General features: G+C 39.2%; 1 protein-coding gene across 2 annotated transcripts in view; it reads right to left on the minus strand.

The window, feature by feature from the left end:
• The window catches only part of DOCK4 (dedicator of cytokinesis 4), a 498,051-nt gene that overhangs the window by 224,150 nt on the left and 252,570 nt on the right, over positions 1-21,331 (minus strand). For both annotated transcript variants that reach the window (XM_060108913.1, XM_060108912.1), the window contains exon 8: positions 19,139-19,290. In XM_060108913.1, the coding sequence (XP_059964896.1) occupies positions 19,139-19,290 (152 nt within the window). The remainder of the gene's footprint in view (positions 1-19,138; positions 19,291-21,331) is intronic.

Below are 21,331 nucleotides of genomic sequence, written 5' to 3' on the forward strand. Positions count from 1 at the left end.
TACATTCCCAGCTGCTAGCCAATGATTTGGTATCTCCTTAGTGTTTAAAGACTGAACAAATACAATATTTCAGGAAAAAATACAGCAAAATATAAATTATTGGGAAGCAACTTTTGCTCTCTTCCCTATAATACCTTTTACTTCACAGCAGTGAAATGTATGAAATTCTCCAGAGACATTTCAATCAATGGCACCTTACTACCAGATGTGAGTCACATACATAATTAACTTCACGGCCCCTCCAGATTCTAGATCATGCCATTTAACTCTGCCACACACATCCTATGTCTTTATTATAGTAAACATATAGTAATGGAAATATCTATGGTGACATAATATGTTTTCAAATGAGAATACTGCCTTCTTCATCAGCAAAGAATGAATAAGCACACAGAACACTTCTAGACACATTAAGAAATGAGAGTTGATATTATTACCAGCAGAGAAAAATCATCATTTGACTTCCAGTTACAGTGCCATGTCCTCCCAGAGGAAATATCACTGCCAGAGAAATTTAGTGTCCACCTGAATTCCTTGTGTGAGCCATTACAAATCACCATATTATAAATCAACAATCTCAAATTCTTTCTTTGGAAATAAAGCACAAAAAAATCACAATTATTTATTATTTATAACCTGCCTTCTTCTAACAAGGATTTGAGAACCAAGATAATGAAATAAGAGTGTGCAAGAGCATCCCCAGATATCCCTGGGGAAAAATAGTAAAAGTCAAAATATACCCTTTAATTCTCCCAACCATCCTATAAGGTAGGAGCCCCTCGCATCCCCATTCTACAAATGAGAAAGCTGGAGCTTGGGGATATTCGGTAAGTTGGCCAAAGTTGCATAGTCAGTCAAGGTTGGAACCAGGAAATTAATTTCCAGGGTCTGATTCCAAAGTTTCAGCTCTTAACCACAATGTTATGCTGTTTTCAAAGTAACAGAACACCTCAAAATAGACAAAAAGAACAAGCCTACCCATGTCACATGAACCAAGGGTTTTATTATGAATATTTTCAATAAAGTACAAAAATAATAAGTAAAAATGCATGAAGCCAGACAAAAAAAAATAAAGCCACAAACATATCTGTGTTTAGGGAGTTTATGTCTGTGAACCTGCTCAGCTGCACTATTGACCTTCTGATGTACTCAGAACAACCTCTGATAATGAAGGGTGTACTTCAACAGCATAGTTTGGTAGAAAACTTTTTACCAGTGATGCAAATAATATGGGAGGCACGGTAGGGTTCTGAAGACCCTAATGGCTTCTCCTTCCCCTTCTCAGCAGGATAGGATGCTCCTATCTCCCCACCCCCTCCTCCTATCATAACACTCAGAAGCAGCTGTCCGGTAGGAAAGGCCCTACCTAGGGTCTTGGGGGCCTCCAGGCCAGATGTGGGAGGGTCCTCCCAGCCTTCTGACTAATCACATAAAGTGGCTCTCCCATATGGCATTCCTAGGACAATCATTTGCCTTCAAAGAGCAATGCACCTAAAGTTAGGAATGACCAACGCCAAGGAGATTTTTGTATTGCTCTATATGGATTCATGTTTATCACTCTATAGCTCCCCTCTCACAAGAAACAAAACTGCCTAAGTGTTTTAATGTTTGTGGAAGTTACACAGTGTACACTCTATCCAAAAATATATGATTGGATAATATCTTGGGTTGAAGTCTGATTAATCTACAAAAAATTACAAAGAATGTTTCCAAAATCATTTTGAACAGTTAAGTCACTGAAATAAATTTATGTTCTCCAAATGTGACAGTAAGAAAAGAGAGCAAACACTTCGGTGGTCGTATTCTGGTACACTAATTGGAAAAAGAACTGTCTGGTTCTTTTATGCTTACACTTTTTTATTTTTTTAATTAATTTATTTATTTTTGGCTGCACTGGGTCTTCGTTGCTGTGTGTGGGCTTTCTCTAGTTGCGGCGAGCGGGGCTACTCTTCGTTGCAGTGTGCGGGCTTCTCATTGTGGTGGCTTCTCTTGTTGCAGAACACAGGCTCTAGGCACACGGGCTTCAGGAGTTGCAGCACACGGGCTCAGTAGTTGCAGCACACAGGCTCAGTAGTTGTGGCTCGCGGGCTCTAGAGCGCAGGCTCAATAGTTGTGGCACACAGGCTTAGTTGCTCCACGGCATGTGGGATCTTCCCAGACCAGGGCTCGAACCCGTGTCCCCTGCATTGGCAGAAGGATTCTTAACCAACACGCCACCAGGGAAGTCCTACACTTACACTTTATAAAACAATTGTAAATACCAAAAAATAGTAGTGTCTTTGAAAAAGCCAAGTCCCTTGTCTTAAATTTAACTATGCTGTGTGTGAGGACAATTAATATCTACTCTACACTGAATAGTAGTGCAGGGAGATGCACCAGCAGTCAGGGAGGAAACAGTGGGAGCAAGAAGACGGAAGGAGAATAGTGAGAAGAGGTAGGAGAATGATTCAGCTGCGCTGACTCGAGGCCCTCTACCCAAAAGGCAATAGTACACAAATAGAAGGTGATCTCAATGCTTCTATTTCACTGCTCCTCCTGCATTTTCTCAAATGCTTTCTGATTGACTAACAGTGTAAGATGCTTCCAACCATCTGTGCAGGGAATTGTTACTGTGTTCTTTCCTAGAACGAGTGGCAAAGGACAACTCAAGGAGCATTCTAAGTTGTCATAGTAACGCCCCCAGGAGTTGGTGCTACCGCAGACCCGGCAAGATACTCTGGGGAAGTGAGTGGAAGGTGTGCTAGCTGCCCTGGGGTGGCCACTAGACCAAGAGTTTTGGTGCTCACCATGGCACAGAAAAGGGGGCTCTCATCCAGGCCATCTCCGAACATGGGTGTGTACAACATTCTCCTGGGAGCTGTATAAAGCCCAGGCCCTAGCCTGGGGATCCCGACTTACTATGGACCTAAAAGCTCCCTGTGTGTTTAAAAGCACAGTCATATTTAACAACCACTGTTTTGACCCAAATGCCTAGGCACTAATGAGTCAGAATTGCTGACTGTCTTTTATGATCCTCATATACAACCAGAAAACAGGCAACAAATGGCTGATATCTTCAGGTCAACGATTTCTCCCCTTTCTTCTCCCAACCATATGACTGATACAAATGAAGTTTTTCCTTGGCAATAAATGAAAGCAACTCCTCAAGCAAGTCTTCCTAGATAAGGTTATTAATGTGCTTTCTAATTTTAAAACGAAAGCAACACAAGGGTCATGAGCTCCTCTGATTAAAGGGAAACGAAACAAGAAGGATCCTTGATACCAGGGTTGCCACAGTAGTTTACCTAAAGAGCAGAAAGACTCTGAGTTTTCTTTTTTAATATTAATACCCAAGTCCAGATTCACTTTACAAATATTTGAGGTTGAAGGACTAAGCAACCAACTAATGGGATGGCTTTGTCAGGACAATAAAGGATCTTGCTTTAGTTGAATGATGAAAGGGGAGATAATTTTTTAAACTACAGTCAACTCTATTGCCAATGTTGAACATCAAGCTGATTCTTTCTTACTACTTAGAACGACTTAAAACCACTTCATGTTATTTTTCTTTTCAGAGAATAAAGCTAACTGAATCAGAATTCTTTTTGGGAAGGTAAAGCTCAAAGAAAAAGGAGTGCAATGCTTTCTAAAGTTATAAATAAGTGATGTACAGATCACCTGCTGATTGACGGATGAATTAAAGAAGAGATTTGGATCAACTGTTGATTTGAGAAAAACAATAATGACTCTAAGTTCTAAAGACTTGAGACCCTAAAAATCTCCTTGTTGAATTCAAGTAAAATCCTTAGAAACAGCTAAACTGTTTAACTGAGCTACTCAGGAAAAAACTTGCTTATGTCTATCTCTAGAGAACTCATTAAGAATTTCACTAGAAAATAACTTTCTTAGAGAAGTAACTAAAAGTAGGTGATGATAGGATCTGGTCAACAGAAACAAGGACTGTGAAATAAGAAGGCCTGTTTATAGGCAGAATGTCTTATGCTTATTCTTCTTGGAATTTACATAATTTGATTATGGTAAACACTATACCTTTGACATTTCATGAGGGAGGAATCCTCTGATTTATATACAGTAATTATTCTGACCTTTTTAACAATGCCTCTTTTGTTAGAAAGTATCTGTAATAAGCAATCTTGAAAGTAAAGCAAACCTGAGCTCTTTATAACTACTCAGGGTTGAAGCATGCAGTTCTTTGCAAAGGCAAAGAAACCTTAATGAAAACAGACTAAATGAAAAAATCTAAATAATTCAAGCCTTGCAAAAACAGTAAGTATAATGTCTTTCATACATTTATTATCTCAAAAAAAGTTCTAATTTTTAAAAGGAAAGAAGCCAAAATCAAATGTCCCTTTCAACAGCTTACTGATACTGATAGATTCTTTATATTCATTATAACTTAAAAAAATGAAAACTTATGATTACCAAAGGGGAAAGGAGTAGGGTAGGGATAAATTAGGAGTATGGGATTAACAGATACAAACCACTAGATATAAAAATAGATAAACAATAAGGATTTTCTGTATAGCACAGGGAACTATAATAACCTATAATGGAAAAGAATCTGAAAAAATATATGTACATGTATAACTGAATCATTTTGCTGTACACCTGAAACTAACACATTATTATAAATCAACTATACTTCCATCTAAAAAAAAGAAAAGTATCTAAATCATCATTAAATACTATTTATTAACAAGATGACCCATGCAATTGGACTTTCTAAAGGTCAAATGCTTTTTCCTTTTAACCAGAGAGCTACAAAGCCTCTACACTGATATGCAAATTGTTCATGTGTATGAGGATAGGTACATTATTTTCTGTAGAGCTCCATAGTTTTCATAAGTTTGAAAATGAACTTCAGGCACTGAAAAGTTTAGGTAGCATTGCTTTAGACACCACAAGTATTTTTGGTGAAACAAAAACAGCAATACTGGTTACCATACAAAGAGAAACTCTAGCCTTTAAAAATATTTCTTGACTTAAAGCTTAATAGTATTTTGAACATCAATAGAATGTAAGTTCTGGGAGGGCGAGAATTTTTTTTGTTTTTTTTAATTCATTGATGTGTCCCCAATGCCCAGATCAGTGCCTTTCCCCGAGGAAAGCAGCAATTGTTTGCTGAATGAATGAAGATCAGTGATTCAACAGCAATAGTGTGAAACCTCTGTTGCTCAATGGAAAGAAAAAGATGCAGTCTCTGTTTAACTTGTAGTCAAAGATCTCTAAATGGAAATACTTAGGAGAAGATGCTACACAGATACTTCTCAACTTACAGGGTTCCGTCCTGATAAAACCATTCAGCTTTACAAGAGCATTGTACCGAATATGGCTAGCCCAGGGAAAGATCAAAATTCAAAATTCAAAGTACAGTTTCCAGTAAATGTGTATTGCTTTCACACCACTGTGAAGTCAAAAAATCCTAAGTTGAACTACTGTTAAGTCAGGGACTGTCCATAAATTTATCTGCTAATTTTTATTTACTTTTTTTTTTTTTAAGTAGGACAGATTTTGCAAATGATGCTCCCATAGAGACATGTCTGACAGCAGAGTGCTGATTAACACAGGAGAACCTGAACCAAATCCATTACCATTGCTGATGCACTCAAACTTGAGTTCTCTCTCTTATTACTAAGCATATCCCCACTGGAGTGGAAGGAAGGCAGAAAAAATGAAGACAATAATGACACAATCTTTCAATACTCTGCCTCAACAACAGTGAGAGACTTGTAAACTTCCTGTAACTGCATCGATGTCCAGTAGGTGTAGGGCACTCTGCAAGGTGCTGGGAACAGAAAGATAAGGAGAGGGTAAAGTCTTATCTTCAGAGAAGGAACTAACGAGGACCGTATCATGAATAATTCCTTTGTCAATGGTGAATCACCTTACAGCACAAATGGCAATGAAGAGCAGAGAAGTCCTCGTAAGGTGGGTTGCTATGTGTGAGCATGACTTGATTGGTAGTTAATTTAGGAAAACTAAATTAATCTGAATTCTCTATAGGCAGCAGACACAAGGCAGAGGAGAACAGACAGAGACGACCAGAATCCTGGTGAGAAAAACACCCATCTGGTCATCTTTTAAAACACAGGAATAGGGGTGGAAAGCACTTCTGATCAATTTCTAAAACTCTGCACTGTTTAAGTACAATGAAACAAATCTTCTGAGTAAGTGTTTAGAGCTAAAGGGGATGAGAAAGCCAGTTCTGAATACATTTACTCTATGAGTTTTTGGTTTTCTGCCACTTTAAAGTTCCAGCCACTTAGCCTTATAATAATGTAGTAATTTAAAATTTCAAAAATAATTGGAATTGTGTGGCTCTTAAAATGCTACAGAGAAAAACTGTGGATCACTTCTACGCTGGGTGTTCTCAGCATGAATAAAGTTATTTGTTTGCTTGTTTTTGTTTTAATTTAGATCCTCCTCCTGGTCCATTTCTTAAAATCTCTCCTATGAACAACACTACATCTCAATTTTTTTTTTTGTATGCAACAGAAGTGTGACCAATGGGGGAGCAAACCACAGAATCTGATTAACTTGGAAGTGACAACAATCCCAATTCTCATGCACCTGCTAGAAGAATCAAATGATGGCAAAGAAAGGGGAGAGGGGGAAGTACTCATGCCTTTAAAGAGGAAGCCCAAGGGAAGGTCACTGTGGGCCAGTGATGTACAGACACCCACAGGGAACTCTGTGCCAGCATGTCTACAAATAGCAGGAAGCACTCTGGGCCGCGTGGAATTGTTGATATTGCCACAGTCCAAGGAGGACCTCTGAATGCCTTCTTCTATTTCTGTTCTCAAATAGTGTTGTGCTCCCTGCATACATGGCCAGTCAGACATTTTCCCCTCCATTATTGCTGTACTTTGGAGAGGTTATAATTTTGAGTTAATTTTATAACATAAAACTGTAAAAAGAGATCTATGCCAACTATCTTTCTACGTTCAAAACAACAAATGCTCCTAATTTATGTAAAAATATAGAGACTGAACTTGTGTGATCACACTATAATAAGTTGTAAATGAGGTATGAAATGAGAAATTCTAGCACAGTGCTCAGAGAATTAAAGAATCATATGTGCTCCCTTAACTGTGTTATGTACTATAATATAGACACAAAAATATTAGCATTTTTTCCAAGAGTGGGCTAAATAACTGTTCTCTCCAACAGCTCCCTTCTGTAAGGTCTTTTTTAAAATTTTTTTTTATTTTTTATTAGTTTCTGCTTTATAACAAAGTGAATCAGTTATACATATACATTCTGTAAGGTCTTTAAAAAATTTCCAGTAACTAAGTCTTTTCAAAAGAAGCCCTAATTCTTTAATTTCCTCTTAAAAATGAAAGGCAATTAGATCACATCAGCCTCTGAAGAGACCAAATGGAAGCTATTGTTGTAATGTCTTCAATTCTCCTCCTCCTGCTAGATTCCCAGTCTCAGTTTTTTCCAACTGTGATGTGTCAGACTCCAACTCTACCACCTGATACCTCTTTTCTGAGCACACCTGGCAAAAGCTGTCTAACTTGGGAGCCAGGATTCGCCACCAATTTCAGATGTCTCTCTTTGGAGGTCCCGTCCTGCACTCAGCAGTTCCATTTTTCATCACTAACTCACTTCCTATCACGTTTTTGCTCAAAGGCTGCTGATCTTGCTCCTGCAACTCCCTTTCAGCCCTGAACTCCCTTTCATTCTCTCTTTTGCTCTCCAGCAGCAGCTCATCTTGTTTCCCCACTTTCCTTATAAAAGATCAAGGCCACAGACCTAGTCCTTGTTTTCCATTTCAATATCTTACACCCATTTCAGTGCCCTCCCTCCCTCCCAAATTAGTAGAAGAAGCGACCTTCCTCCTCCTCGAAATAGCTGGCTTCACATGTGTCCTGGATCCCTTCTGCCATCTGCTCCAGGAGTCACCTTTGGGTCTCCAGCAGGACCTCACGCTGCTCGCACACAACTGTTACTCCTGTGCACTGTGTGATGTGTGAATGAATGAACAAGGGAGCGGTGAGTGGTCTCCTCACCTTTGGGAGAACAAATCTCTATGTTTTTTATTATTTAAAAAAAATCTATTTAAGTATAGTTGAGTTGAGTTAGTTATAATGTGTTAATTTCTGCTGTACATCAAAGTGACTCAGTTATACATATATACATTCTTTTTCATATTCTTTTCCATTATGGTTTATCACAGGATATTGAATACGGTTCCCGTTCCCTGTGTTATACAGTAGGATCTTGTTGCTTAGGACAAACCTTTATTAATTCAGAGTTTTGGGGAAGCTGGTCCTTATATAGATACAGGATTTTGCTTAAGCATATAAGGTATTCCCTCCCACAGAACATTAATCTTCTAAAAGTTGCCTATTTTGTTTTATATATGAGTTAAAGCTTATGGTTTAAAGATAATACTATTGTAATATATGTGTTATTATAATACTGAATGTCCTAGATCTTCAGAAAACATTCCTGTTAAGTTCTGCCGAAAACATTATCAAAAATATCATTGTCAGTTCAAAGGAACCCAGGATTATTATTCAAGGCAGAATGGAATCCAAACCATGTATGGGGCTAGTGACTAGGCCAGATTAATAAACCCGTCTTCTTTCGAAGAGATTGAAAAAAATGCCTGCCCTCATTGCTTTACTGCCCACATGTATAAAACATTGATAATTTTAAGGAGGTAATTCATTAACCATACATACTATATGCTAAAAGGTCAAGCAAGCACCCATAGACCTGTCACAAGGAATTCACAACCATTCAATTCTGTCACACCACTCTACCTATCCCTTTGTTCTTTCTTTGTGTTTCTCTCTCTTTTTTTTTCTGTTGCTAAAGTATTTTAAAGCAAATCATATCCCCGATGCCATTTGACCTGTTTACTAGTCTCCCTAAATCTTATATAACTATAATAACACATAGCTTAAAAATTAATAATAATTCCTTAGACTATATGATTTCTTTAAGAATTCAAGACCAAACACCACATATTATTTCTGGTTATGTTAAAGTACAGTTCCTGTTTTTAATCATCATCATCATAGCTTATCATTACTGACCAATGACCCGGTGTCAAGCATTAGACTAAGAAGTATATGCATTATCTCATGTAATCCTCAAATAATCCCATGAGAGAAGTACTATTATTATCCTCTTTTAGCAGATAAATTACAGACATAAGAGACGTGAATTAGTTTGCCCAGGCTGATGTAGCTACTGAATGGCAATGGCAGATCCTCTGACTCTAGAGCCTGGCCACTTATATACTATAGAGTGGTATCTGCACAAGATACAAGATCTGAGTCTTGAGGATGGAGAGAAATTCAGATATAGTCCAGAATGAGTTCATATAAAAAAAAAATCTGTGCCTCAACAATAATATTCACTACTTTTTCTTAAATGACAGAACTGGAGTATACTAAAAAAGAAGGTAATTTTAGGCAATATAAAATTTATATGGAAATGAAGCATTTAATGAAAATGGAGAGTTTAACTGTATGATGGTAGAAAAAGCACATAACTTCAGTCAAGTATGTGAATAAGGTAACAGCAAGAAAGTCAACTTTATCTGAACTTAATTACTATGAAAAGACTTTTTGTATTTAATCACCAGGATAAGACTTTTTAGAGAAGTACAACTCTGTGCTATTTTCTCAAATAAAAGCCCATGCCAACAGCTTACACATATAAGCAGCCCTATACTAGGCTGAGGGCTCACTGGTGGCACTTAGGTCCTATTAAATATATCCTCTGATGAGAATGAAATACAGTAACAGATTAGTCCTGAAACTTAGAATATAGCAGTAACCAAAGTACTGAAAGTTATAAGGGAAATAGTCAACAAGTGGACTATGTCATTTTCATTGGTCCATGTAACTTATACTCTGTTGTAGAGTAACTGACATATTAATATGTCAACACAGGAAAGATAAGAATACACACATCCACAGCTGCACAGACTATGAAAAACATAAATGCTACGACTATTTCTATCATCAAATAGTACGATATCCAATTTTAAATGCAAGCTGAAAGAAACATCTGTAGCATATGATGCTAAGTACAAGCAGACCTCATTTGATTGTGCTTCGCTTTATTGCACTTCACAGATACTGCATTTTTTACAAATTGAAGGTCTGTGACAAACCTGTGAAGAGCAAGTCTATTGGCGCCCGTTTTCCAACGTTTGCTCATTTCAGGTCTCTGTGTCAAATTTTTGTAATTCTAGCAATATTTCAGACTTTTTCATTATTATTATATTTGTCATAGTGACCCGTGATCAGTGATCTCTGATGTTACTCTTGTAATTCTTTTGGGGCATCTTGAACTGCGCCCATACAAGTTGGGTGTATGATCTGACTGCTCCACCATCATGAGATGTCCCTCATCTCTCTCCCTCTCCTAGGGCCTCCCTGTTCTCTGAGATACAATAATACTGAAATAAGGACAATTAATAACCCTTCAATGGCCTCCAAGCATTCAAATGAAAGGAAGAGCCGCATGTTTCTCACTTTAACTCAAAAGCTAGAAATGATTAAGCTTCATGAGGAAGGCATGTGGAAAGCTGAGACAGGCTGAAAGCTAGGCTTCTCATACCAGTTAGCCAAGTTGTGACTGCACAAAGGGAAAGTTCTTGAAGGAAATGAAAAGTGCTACTCCAGTGAACACATGAAAGGTAAAGAGCAAAACAGCTTTATTGATGATATGGAGAAAATTTTAGTGGTCTGGACAGAAGATCAAACCAGCCACAACATTCTCTTCAGCCAAAGCCAGATCCAGAGAAAGGCCCTAACTCTCATCAATTCTCTGAAGGCTGAGAGAGGTGAGAAAGTTACAGAAGAAATGTTTGAAGCTAGTGGAGATTGGTTCATGGGGTTTAAGGCAAGAAGCCATCTCCATAATATCAAAGTGCCAGGTGAAGCAGCAAGTGCTGGTGTAGAAGCTGCAACAAGTTATCTAGAAGTTCTAGCTAAGATAATCCATGAAGGTGGCCACACCAAACAACAGATTTTCAAGGTAGACACAACAGCCTTATACCAGAAGAAGATGCCATCTAGGACTTTCATAGCTGGAGAGAAGAAGTCAGTGCCTGGCTTAAAAACTTCAAAGGACAGGCTGACTCTCCTATTTGAGGCTAATGCAGCTGGTGACTTTAAGTTGAAGCCAATGCTTGTTTACCATTCTGAAAATTGTAGAGCCTTTAAGAATGATGCTAAATCTACTATGCTTATGCTCTATAAATGATACAACAAAGCCTGGATGACATCATATCTGTTCACAATATGGTTTACTGACTATTTTAAGGCCACTGTTGAGACCTAGTATCCTGGAAAAAGAGATTCCTTTTAAAATATTACTGTTCATTGACAATGTACCTGGTCACCTAAGATCTCCAATGGAGAGGTACAACAAGACTCATGTTGTTTTCATGCCTGCTAACACAACATCCATTCTGCAGCTCATGGATCAAGGAGTCATTTCGACTTTCAAGTCTTATTATGTAAGAAATACAATTTGTAAGGCTATAACTGCCATAGATAGTGATTCCTCTTGTGGATCTGGGCAAAGTCAATTGAAAGCCTCTGAAAGGATTCATCATTCAAGATGCCATTAAGAAAACACTTGTGCTTCATGGGAAGATGTCTAAATAACATTAACAGGAGCTTGGAGGAAGTTGATTCCAACCCTCATGGATGAGTTTGAGGAGTTCAAGACTTCAGTGGAGGAAGTAACTGTAGATGTGGTGGACACAGCAAGAGAACTGGAATTAGAAGTGGAGCCTGAAGATGTGACTAAATGGCTGCAATCTCATATTTAACCTCAAAAGTATGAGAAGTGGCTTCTTAAGGATGAGCAATGAGGGTAAGCTGTGACAAAGTGAGAGAGTGGCGTGGACATATATACACTACCAAACGTAAAACAGATAGCTAGTGGGAAGCAGCCACATAGCACAGGGAGATCAGTTGGGTGCTTTGTGACCACCTAGAGGGGTGGGATAGGGAGCGTGGGAGGGAGGGAGACACAAGAGGGAAGAGATATGGGAACATATGTATATGCATAACTGATTCACTTTGTTATAAAGCAGAAACTAACACACTATTGTAAAGCAATTATACTCCAATAAAGATGTAAAAAAAAAAAAAAGGATGAGCAATGAAAGTGGTTTCTTGAGATGAAATCTACTCCTGGCGAAGATGCTGCGAAGATGGTTGAAATGACAACAAAGGATCTATAATATTATATGAACTTAGTTGATAAGGCAGGGTTTAAGAGGATCGACTCCCATTTTTGAAAGAAGTTCTGCTGTGGGTAAAATGCTATCAAACAGCATTGCATGCTACAGAGAGATCGTTCATGGAAAAAAAGAGTCAACTGATGCAGCAAATTTCACTGATGCCTTTAGTTGAAGAAACTGTCACAGCCATCCCAGCCTTCAGTGACGACCACCCTCATCAGTCAGCACCATCAATGTGTCTTGCTGGTGGCAAGACACTCCACCAGCAAAAAAGATGAGGGCTCAGATGATGGTTAGCATTTTTTAGCAATAAAGTTTTTTGGGTTTCTTTTTTGCGGTACACGAGCCTCTCACTGTTGTGGCCTCTCCCGTTGCGGAGCACAGGCTCCAGATGCGCAGGCTCAGCGGCCATGGCTCACGGGCCCAGTCACTCCATGGCATGTGGGATCTTCCCAGACTGGGGCACGAACCCGTGTCCCCTGCATCGGCAGGCGGACTCTCAACCACTGCACCACCAGGGAAGTCCAACAATAAAGTATTTTTTGATTAAGATACGCACTTTTTTTTCAGACACAAAGACTATAGTATAGTGGAAACATAACTTTTGTATGCACCAGGAAACCAAAAAATTCGTGTGACTTGCTTTATTGTGATACTCACTTTATTTCAGTTGTCTGGTACCAAACCTATGGTTTGATTTCTTTATACAAATCCCCTCTCCCCTGATATTCCCAATCCTATACCCCAGTTTATGCACATCCAGTCTCTGCCCTTTCTCCCTTTCTCCGGTCCTTGGCTGATCTTCCCACCTGTAATTTCAAGGTTGTTTCCTGATGTCTTCTAAGGGAGCTTTATCCAGCAATGACCTCCCCTCTCCCATGAGTGTAACCTCTCCCACGTTACTGGATCCTTCCTGTCAATTCTTAATAAGCTCAAGCCTCTTCCACTTCAGTTTCTTAGAAAAACAAAACAAAAGAAAAAACCCTCAACAGACCCCTTGCTATACACTGGTGAGTAAAAAATTGGTTGCAGAAGAAAACAGATTACTATTAATATCGAAGTTCATGAGAATGGGTATAGAAAAGTGATTAAGAACAGTCATGCCTGATCAGACTGCATGTTAAAATACAACTCCACTATATACCAGCTGTGTGGCCTTGGGCAAGTTATTAATCTCTCTGTGCCTCACTTTCCCCATCTATAAAAAATGGGGATATAGTCAGCCTTCCGTATCTGTAGGTACTGCATCCGCAGATTCAATCAACTGCAGATAGAAAATATTCAGGAAAAAAATTCCAGAAAGTTTCAAAAAGCAACTATTTAAATAGTATTTATATTTTATTAGGTATTATAAGTAATTTAGAGATGATTAAAAGTATATGGGAGGGGCTTCCCTGGTGGCGCAGTGGTTGGGAGTCCGCCTGCCGATGCAGGGGACACGGGTTTGTGCCCCGATCCCGGAGGATCCCGCATGCCGCGGAGCGGCTGGGCCCGCGAGCCATGGCCACGGTGCCTGTGCGTCCGGAGCCTGTGCTCCGCAATGGGAGAGGCCACAGCAGTGAGAGGCCCGCGTACAGCAAAAAAAAAAAAAAAAAAAGTATATGGGAGGATGTGTGCATGTTATATGCAAATACTATGCCATTTTACATAAGGAACTTGAGTATCTGTGGATTTTGGTACCTGAGGGAGGTCCTGAACCAATTCCCCACGGATACCAAGCAAAGACTGTATTAATATTACCTACTTCATAAGGTTGTTACAAGGGATAAATAAGTTAATATTTATTAAACAGCTTAGAACAGTGTCTGGCACATGGTTGTGTTATATGGCATATAAGTGTTAGTTAAATAAACTGAATAGAACTGAATAAAATGAAATTACAGATGCTATCTAGGGAAATGATTCCCTGACTCTTCTAGGTATACCCTTACAGCTTGGAGAAATTACAAACTTTCAACCAGATAGATGCTCTCTAAAAATATTTTACTCATATAAAACTTAATTTGGCAAACATTTTTTTAACTAAGAAATTATCTTTTATGGTGAGAAATCATGTCAAAGACTGTGCAAAACTCACTCAAATAAACTAAAGTATGTTATTTCTGATGATAATTGAGTCCAAAGTAGCTGTACCTGCCAGGGGCTCTGTCTGGGCAGATGCTGTTACATGAACAAATGAGGAAAGAAAAAAGGAAAACAAGTACAGGGTAGGTGTATGTTAGCAAGATGCTGTCAGAAGATGCCTGCATCTTTCTGGTACAGTAACAGGTGTCTGCAACATGCATCAGAGGCTTAATATTTTAGGTCACCTTCAGGCAGAAACTGTTTTGAATAATATTAATGGGCTTTCTAAATATAGCTCAACATCAATGACAAATTGTTTTAAGTCTCTGTCAGAAAACATACCCTTCCTGGAACTGAGGAAATACCATGTGCTTCATTTCTCCACACAGTGAACCAGAGGGGGTAATTTTCATGTGTTGACTCCTTTTGCCTTTGACATCTCCAAGTAGTGAATCTAAGATTTTGATCACTGGCACACAGTAAGAGTTGATGCTTTTTTGCTATTCTTAAAGTATCTTGAGAAGGACTCAATTTGAAAAACCAATTTCTATAGCATAGAATATTTCTGAGGTCCTATATTAGTTTCAGTGTTATCACTATCAATAATTTATAACAACTTATTATTAGGGCTATCAGTCTCTGAAGCTCTCACTCTGGGCAATAAAATCCTGCTCAGTGATGGAAACGTTCAGACAAATACTGAAGCCCTTGAGGAGGAACGTGGCTGAGGCCAATGCAGGAGGGGGGTGTTCACAGGGCAACCTCTGGGGCCAGAGCACTGGCTTGCCACTCTGTGCTTTGCCTCTTGCCAGTCTGTAAACTTAGGCAAGTTCCCTAACCTTTCTGTGCCTTGCTTCCTCACCTATACAATCAGTGCTGATAATATATTTAAAGCATTTAGAACACAGTCTGGCAGATGGTTAGTGCTCAATAAAATGCTGGCTGTTTGGGCCTCCCTGGTGGCGCAAGTGGTTGAGAGTCCGCCTGCCGATGCAGGGGATACGGGTTCGTGCCCCGGTCTGGGAGGATCCCATATGCCGCGGAGCGGCTGGGCCCTTGAGCCATGGCCGCTGAGCCTACGCGTCCGGAGCCTGTGCCGTCCGGAGCCTGTGCTCCACAACGGGGGAGGCCACAACAGTGAGAGGCCCGCATACCGCAAAAAAAAAAAAAAAAAAAAAAAAAAAATGCTGGCTGTTTGCTTCTTAGAGGAAGTAAGTTAAATGAAAAAGTCCTAGCCAGTTGTCTGCCTTGTGAGAGGAATAAACATCTATCTTTCCTAATCAAACTTCTACAGGGTTTGTACATGTTGGCCCCTCCACCTGTACCTGGACAAGGTAATTTCCTGTGATTAATGGTCAGGGTAACACCATAAAGATTACACTTAGATTGTATTTTATTTTCTGTAAATTACAGCACTAATGATTCTATTTAACAACAAACGCATTCCCTGAACTATACCATCTTTTGCCTAGTAAATTTTATGGTTTGGATTGGACTTCGAATGCTGAAAAAGAAATAAAAAATCAAATTATCCATTCTCTTCAACAAATAAATTACAAGGAATTTAAGAGAGAGAGGGAAAGGGAAACTATAGCTGAAAAGTGACTGGCAAACTTATCAACCATGCAATGGATGGACTTTATTTGGATCTCGTAAATTACAAATTCCGAATTTGGAATCTGTAAAACAATATACATCAGTCAACAGCAGAACTCTGAATAGACTGGAAATGGATATCTGATGATGTTAAGGGAATATTTATTTTGTGGGTGGCAATTTCTTTAGAGTACCTTTTTTTTTTTTTTAACAGATAGTTACACCCTGTAATATTTACATATGAAAATTTGATGTCTGGGATTTGCCTCCAATAAGCTGGGGGCAAAGAGGAGGACTAGAAAGGGATGTGGTTAAAACAGGATCAGCCCTGAGTCAATCACTCTTGTCACTGGTGGTAGGTCCATGAAGCTTCAAGATACTATTTTACTTTTTTATACATCTGAAATTTACTAAAATAAGAAGTTTAAAAAAGTAATACGAGTTGATTTTAAAATACCCACACATCCCACACTGCATTCATTGTTGGAGATAAGAAGAAACACAACAATACCTCAAAAATCATATCTTGCATTTATAATACCTTTTTTCTGTGAAGATGCAAATACTTTACACTCATCAGCTACGCCAGAAGCAGTGAAGGAAGCAAGACTTGTCACCAGTTTCAAGAGGAAGGAAAAGACAGAGGTAAGTGAAAGGATCAGGGCAGCAGCAGTGAACTGCAGAGACAAGAATCAAGCCCAGTCCTCAGATCTGTGCATCCTAAGGCCTCTTCAAAAGGTAATGGTGACACCACCCTGTGCAGTGTGAATCCGAGCTACTCATAGCAAGGTTTTGAACACTCCCTAAAAGAATAATCGCTGTGCTATCTGAGGCCTCAGAGAGTCAAGAAAAGAAACCTGAGATGGTTCCAAACACCTAGTAAGCAGGTATTTTCACTCTTACTCATTCTTTTGTCAATCACCTTTATAGTGATTATGAGTTTGGGAGGTGAGAGCCGATGGCCAAACTCAGTGAGTAGAAGCAGGGGAGAGAAGTTCAGGCTTGATTTCTCCTAGGGTCATGCTGTATCAGGTGTGTGCAACAGAGGGCAAGGGAGACGGGAGGAAGATGGGAAGCAAGAGGGGAGGGGGAGAGGGTGGAGGGGAAAAAACCGGGAGGGGGAAGGAGGGAGGGCAGAGGAGGGAGGCAGGCATATAAGGTAGCCCAACCACATCCAGAGCAGGTAAAAGGCCCAGCTCCTGGCCTGAACCTAGGGACCACAAAAACAGTATTTTGGGGATTCTGCAGCCAGGTTATTTTCCTACTTTCACCAAATAAGTAGGAATAAAAGAAAGGGAACTCTGTCGATCAAAACCTAAAAGAACATTTTAGAACATTTGAAAATGTTTGTAACAAGACAAAACTGAAAGAAGCTAATATTAATCCTACATAAATGCAATTTGAGTGGCAAAGGGGAACGTATATTCCTCAAAAACTTTAGCTGAACAGGAATGAACAAAAGAGTGACCTCATTTCTCCCTGTTACAATCCATAATAAACAATAGCTTGTTAAATATTTTAGAGACCATACATTATACAGACAATGTTATGAAGACTTTGGTTAAACTACACTACCTGGAAACCAAGCTTTCTAACACACACTTCAATATGTAAGCAGGCGTTATCTCTAATCTTTCACATGTCTAAAGCCAGTGCTAAGCTGTAACTTGAACCCTTTTTTCAGGGCTTTATCTTCCCTTTTTAGCGGTGTTGATTTGGGAAAGGGGGAAGGGTTTTTTAACTCACTGATTCATTTTCTCCAACAGTATATAAAGTAGATTTTGAAAATGAATTACCATTGTTATTTCCACACCTCATAAACCCTGTCCTTGCTGCACAAAACCACCAGCTTTAAATTCTATGAACACAGACAGGACTTCCCTGGTGGCGCAGTGGTTAAGAATCCGCTGGCCAATGCAGGGGACCTGGGTTCGAGCCCTGGTCCGGGATGATCCCACATTCCGCGGAGCAACTAAGCCCATGCTCCACAACTACTGAGCCTGCGTTCTAGAGCCCACAAACCACAACTACTGAGCCCACGTGCCACAACTACTGAAGCCCGAGCACTTAGAGCTCATGCTCCGCAACAAGAGAAGCCACCGCAATGAGAAGCCCGCGCACTGCAACGAAGAGTAGTCCCCGCTCGCTGCAACTAGAGAATGCCCGCGTGCAGCAACGAAGACCCAATGCAGCCAAAAATAAATAAAATTTTAAAAGTTAAAAATTTTTAAATTAAAAAATTCTATGGACACAGTCCACTGTCAAGAAATAGAAAGTACACTTTCTAGTAGGTAATGAATAACATAAGTTAATTCACCAAAGATTTTATGGCAATAAATGCACTAAAAATAAACTTCACACATATTTCCTAGAAAAAGATTTTTTTTTTACCAGAGAACACTCCAGGATTATTTTATATTTACAAAACAATATATATGGCTCATTGTTGCTTAAAATTGTCAATGTTTATTTTAGTAAGTATTATTTCTTTAAAGTGTGGCACAATTGGGTCATTATGTGTAATTTGTGGTACAATTTTAATTCCAAATTCAAATTTTAAAATTTTAATGTAAAAGATGGTGTGGATTGTGCTCAACTTTAAGACTTAAAAATTTTTAAACATAAAAAAAGTCTCAAAAAAAGTCAAGACCTTTGGATAACAACTAAAACGTCCATTGTAAGTTTCTCCTAAATATTGAAAACTTGCCATAAGAGAACTACAACAGGTTAAGACAGAGAAAGAAAAAAAATGTTGGTGAAAACTGTTTATTATTTCCCAGCTCTGAAACTCTCATGGGAAGGTTTCCAAGTATTTAGTTGTCTCTCAATATCATTTGATGCAGACAGGGTAAGAATTTTATAATTGCTTACTGAAAATTTGAAAAATACAATGTATTGAACTTGATAAGCAAACAAACTTCAGATTTTAGAGATATTATGTCCTCCTTGCATTATCAATACAAAATAACTCAAATAAAAGACCTGATATCAATGACATACTTTCATTTAATAATAATTATGGTTCCACAGCCCTTTTGAGTTTTTCAAAAAACGTTTGCATGCATCATTTCATCTAATTTTGGGGGAAACGCCCAGAAGTTAGGCAGCTTAGAAATTCACAGAGTTCTACAGATGAGAAAACAGGCTGATAGAAGAAAAATGTACAAGGTCATATATCCTGAAGCCTGCCAGTTGCAAACATCCACAATTCCAGCATTAAGAAGTTCAAGTCATATCTCCACATTCAGTTACCTGATTGGTCGATTCTCTTTACTGTCAAAGAGTGAAAAGATGACCTCAAGCTCCTCTCCCAGGTTGGAACACATGAGGCTTTTCATCTGCACAAAGAGGTGGTGACTGCTGGCCTGCACTGGGGTATCTTTCTTCCGATGTCGATGCTCCATCTGAATGACATCCCCCCAAAAAACATGATCAGCATGGACCGAATTAAATAATGGAACCCAACAAGCTAGTTAGCTATGGTGTGATTATGATGTCCTGTGCTTTTTTTTTTTTTTTGCTGTGTATTTGGTATCTAGTTGGATGTTAAATTCCAAATTTTCTCCCAACTTCTAAAATAAAAAACTGAAGTTTGCAGACCATCAAGGAATCCTGCTTTAAGATTTGTTTCTTAATCATTAATGTCAAAATGATATCAACTCACTGAGTAGATTCAGGCAGCGTGAAGTTCAAAGGATGCTATCGGTCCCTCGTCATCTCCCACGGTGAGAACAAGTTATTAGCCATCTTTTAAAAATCAGACTAAATTGTATCTAGCTGATCATTTCGCTGAACAATGTAGCTATGACTTCACATTTCTCATAATTAAAAATTCTTTTAAAGTATACTAAATTTCAAACTTGTGGTAGTTTTCTGAGGCAGGCAGTATCAAATGATATTCAATCACTAGAGCAAGAAAATGTTTCTAACTTGCTGCGGAGCTACAGGGAAGCAGACCTAGGAAAGCCAGTGAGGGGTCTAAAGGCAGGAATAGAATCTGTGTCCATCTCTTATTTCCGTCCTTAATACAGCTAGCCTAGGCTATACTTGGGAGGCGGGACCGGAAGTAAGAGTTCCCACAAGTTGAGGAAGGAAAGGAATCACCCATGGTTCCAGGGGTGGGGAGAACATGAGAATGATCAGTTAGTCAACATATACTTGTTACGTATCTATTATGAGCCCAGCACTGGGAATGCAATGATGCATAAACACAGAAACAGCCTGCCTTCATAGAGCTTTTCTATTAGGGGGAGCAGACATCAACAAAATTTTCCCACAAATGGATAGAAAACTGCAACTGTGATGAATGGAGAATTTGACTTGGGTCTGAGCGGTCAGAGGAGGTTTCTTGGAAAAATGACACTTTAGCTGAGAGCGAAAGAGTGAGCGGGAATTATGAACCATCTAGGACAGTACTTCACAAACTACCTGCAGTGAAGGACCAGGTTGGTTTTTCCCCCTAACCTACCGCAGATTGATATTTTCATAAAATACCATAAAAATGCCATGGCAATGTCAAAATATTATAAAGGTTTCTAAACGTTTACTCGCCATTTTTGTCCTTGGGCCAGTTACAAACAGTTCATGGTCCAGCTAGTTCTTGGACCACAGTGTGAGCAGAACTGACTCAGGGTAAGAGCACAGGGAAAACATACAGAAAGGCTGTGAATTAACAGAACAGGTGCTAAGAATGTGTAAGAGTATTGCTTTCATAACCCAGACTACTAAAGAGGCTACCTCTTGTGGATCACTTGACAATTAAAAAAATATATTTATAGCTCAGGGATTAACTCTAAAGGAGTCATATCCTTTGTTGAGGATAAGGTACAGAACTCTATGTCTACATGAGCCATCTTTTTATGTTTCTAAGTACAGTTCAATAACTAATGACTAACTAACCAAGATTTGAACGCAAAAAAATGCCATTTACAATTATAGATGCAACAGCATAAAATCACCAGAATTTTTTCATGCTTTTATTTTTTAAATTGAACCACTTGAAAAGTAGGCAGCTAAAAAAATGCAATTAACCAAATGCATCTATAATTACTGTATACTCAGCAGGTACACTGGACACGCCTCTGTGACAGTGAAGAGTAAGTGCATTTTCTTTTAAAGTGGACCTCAGGGGCTTCCCTGGTGGTGCAGTGGTTGAGAATCTGCCTGCTAATGCAGGGGACACGGGTTCGAGCCCTGGTCTGGGAAGATCTCACATGCCACGGAGCAACTAGGCCCGTGAGCCACAGCTACTGAGCCTGCGCGTCTGGAGCCTGTGCTCCGCAACAAGAGAGGCCGCGATAGTGAGAGGCCCGCACACCACGATGAAGAGTGGCCCCCGCTTGCCACAACTAGAGAAAGCCCTCGCACAGAAACGAAGACCCAACACAGCAAAAATAAACAAATTACTAAACTCCTACCCCCAACATCTTCTTTAAAATAAATAAA

Source organism: Mesoplodon densirostris, chromosome 9 (genome assembly GCF_025265405.1).
Source record: "Mesoplodon densirostris isolate mMesDen1 chromosome 9, mMesDen1 primary haplotype, whole genome shotgun sequence".
Classification (NCBI taxonomy): Eukaryota; Metazoa; Chordata; class Mammalia; order Artiodactyla; family Ziphiidae; genus Mesoplodon; species Mesoplodon densirostris.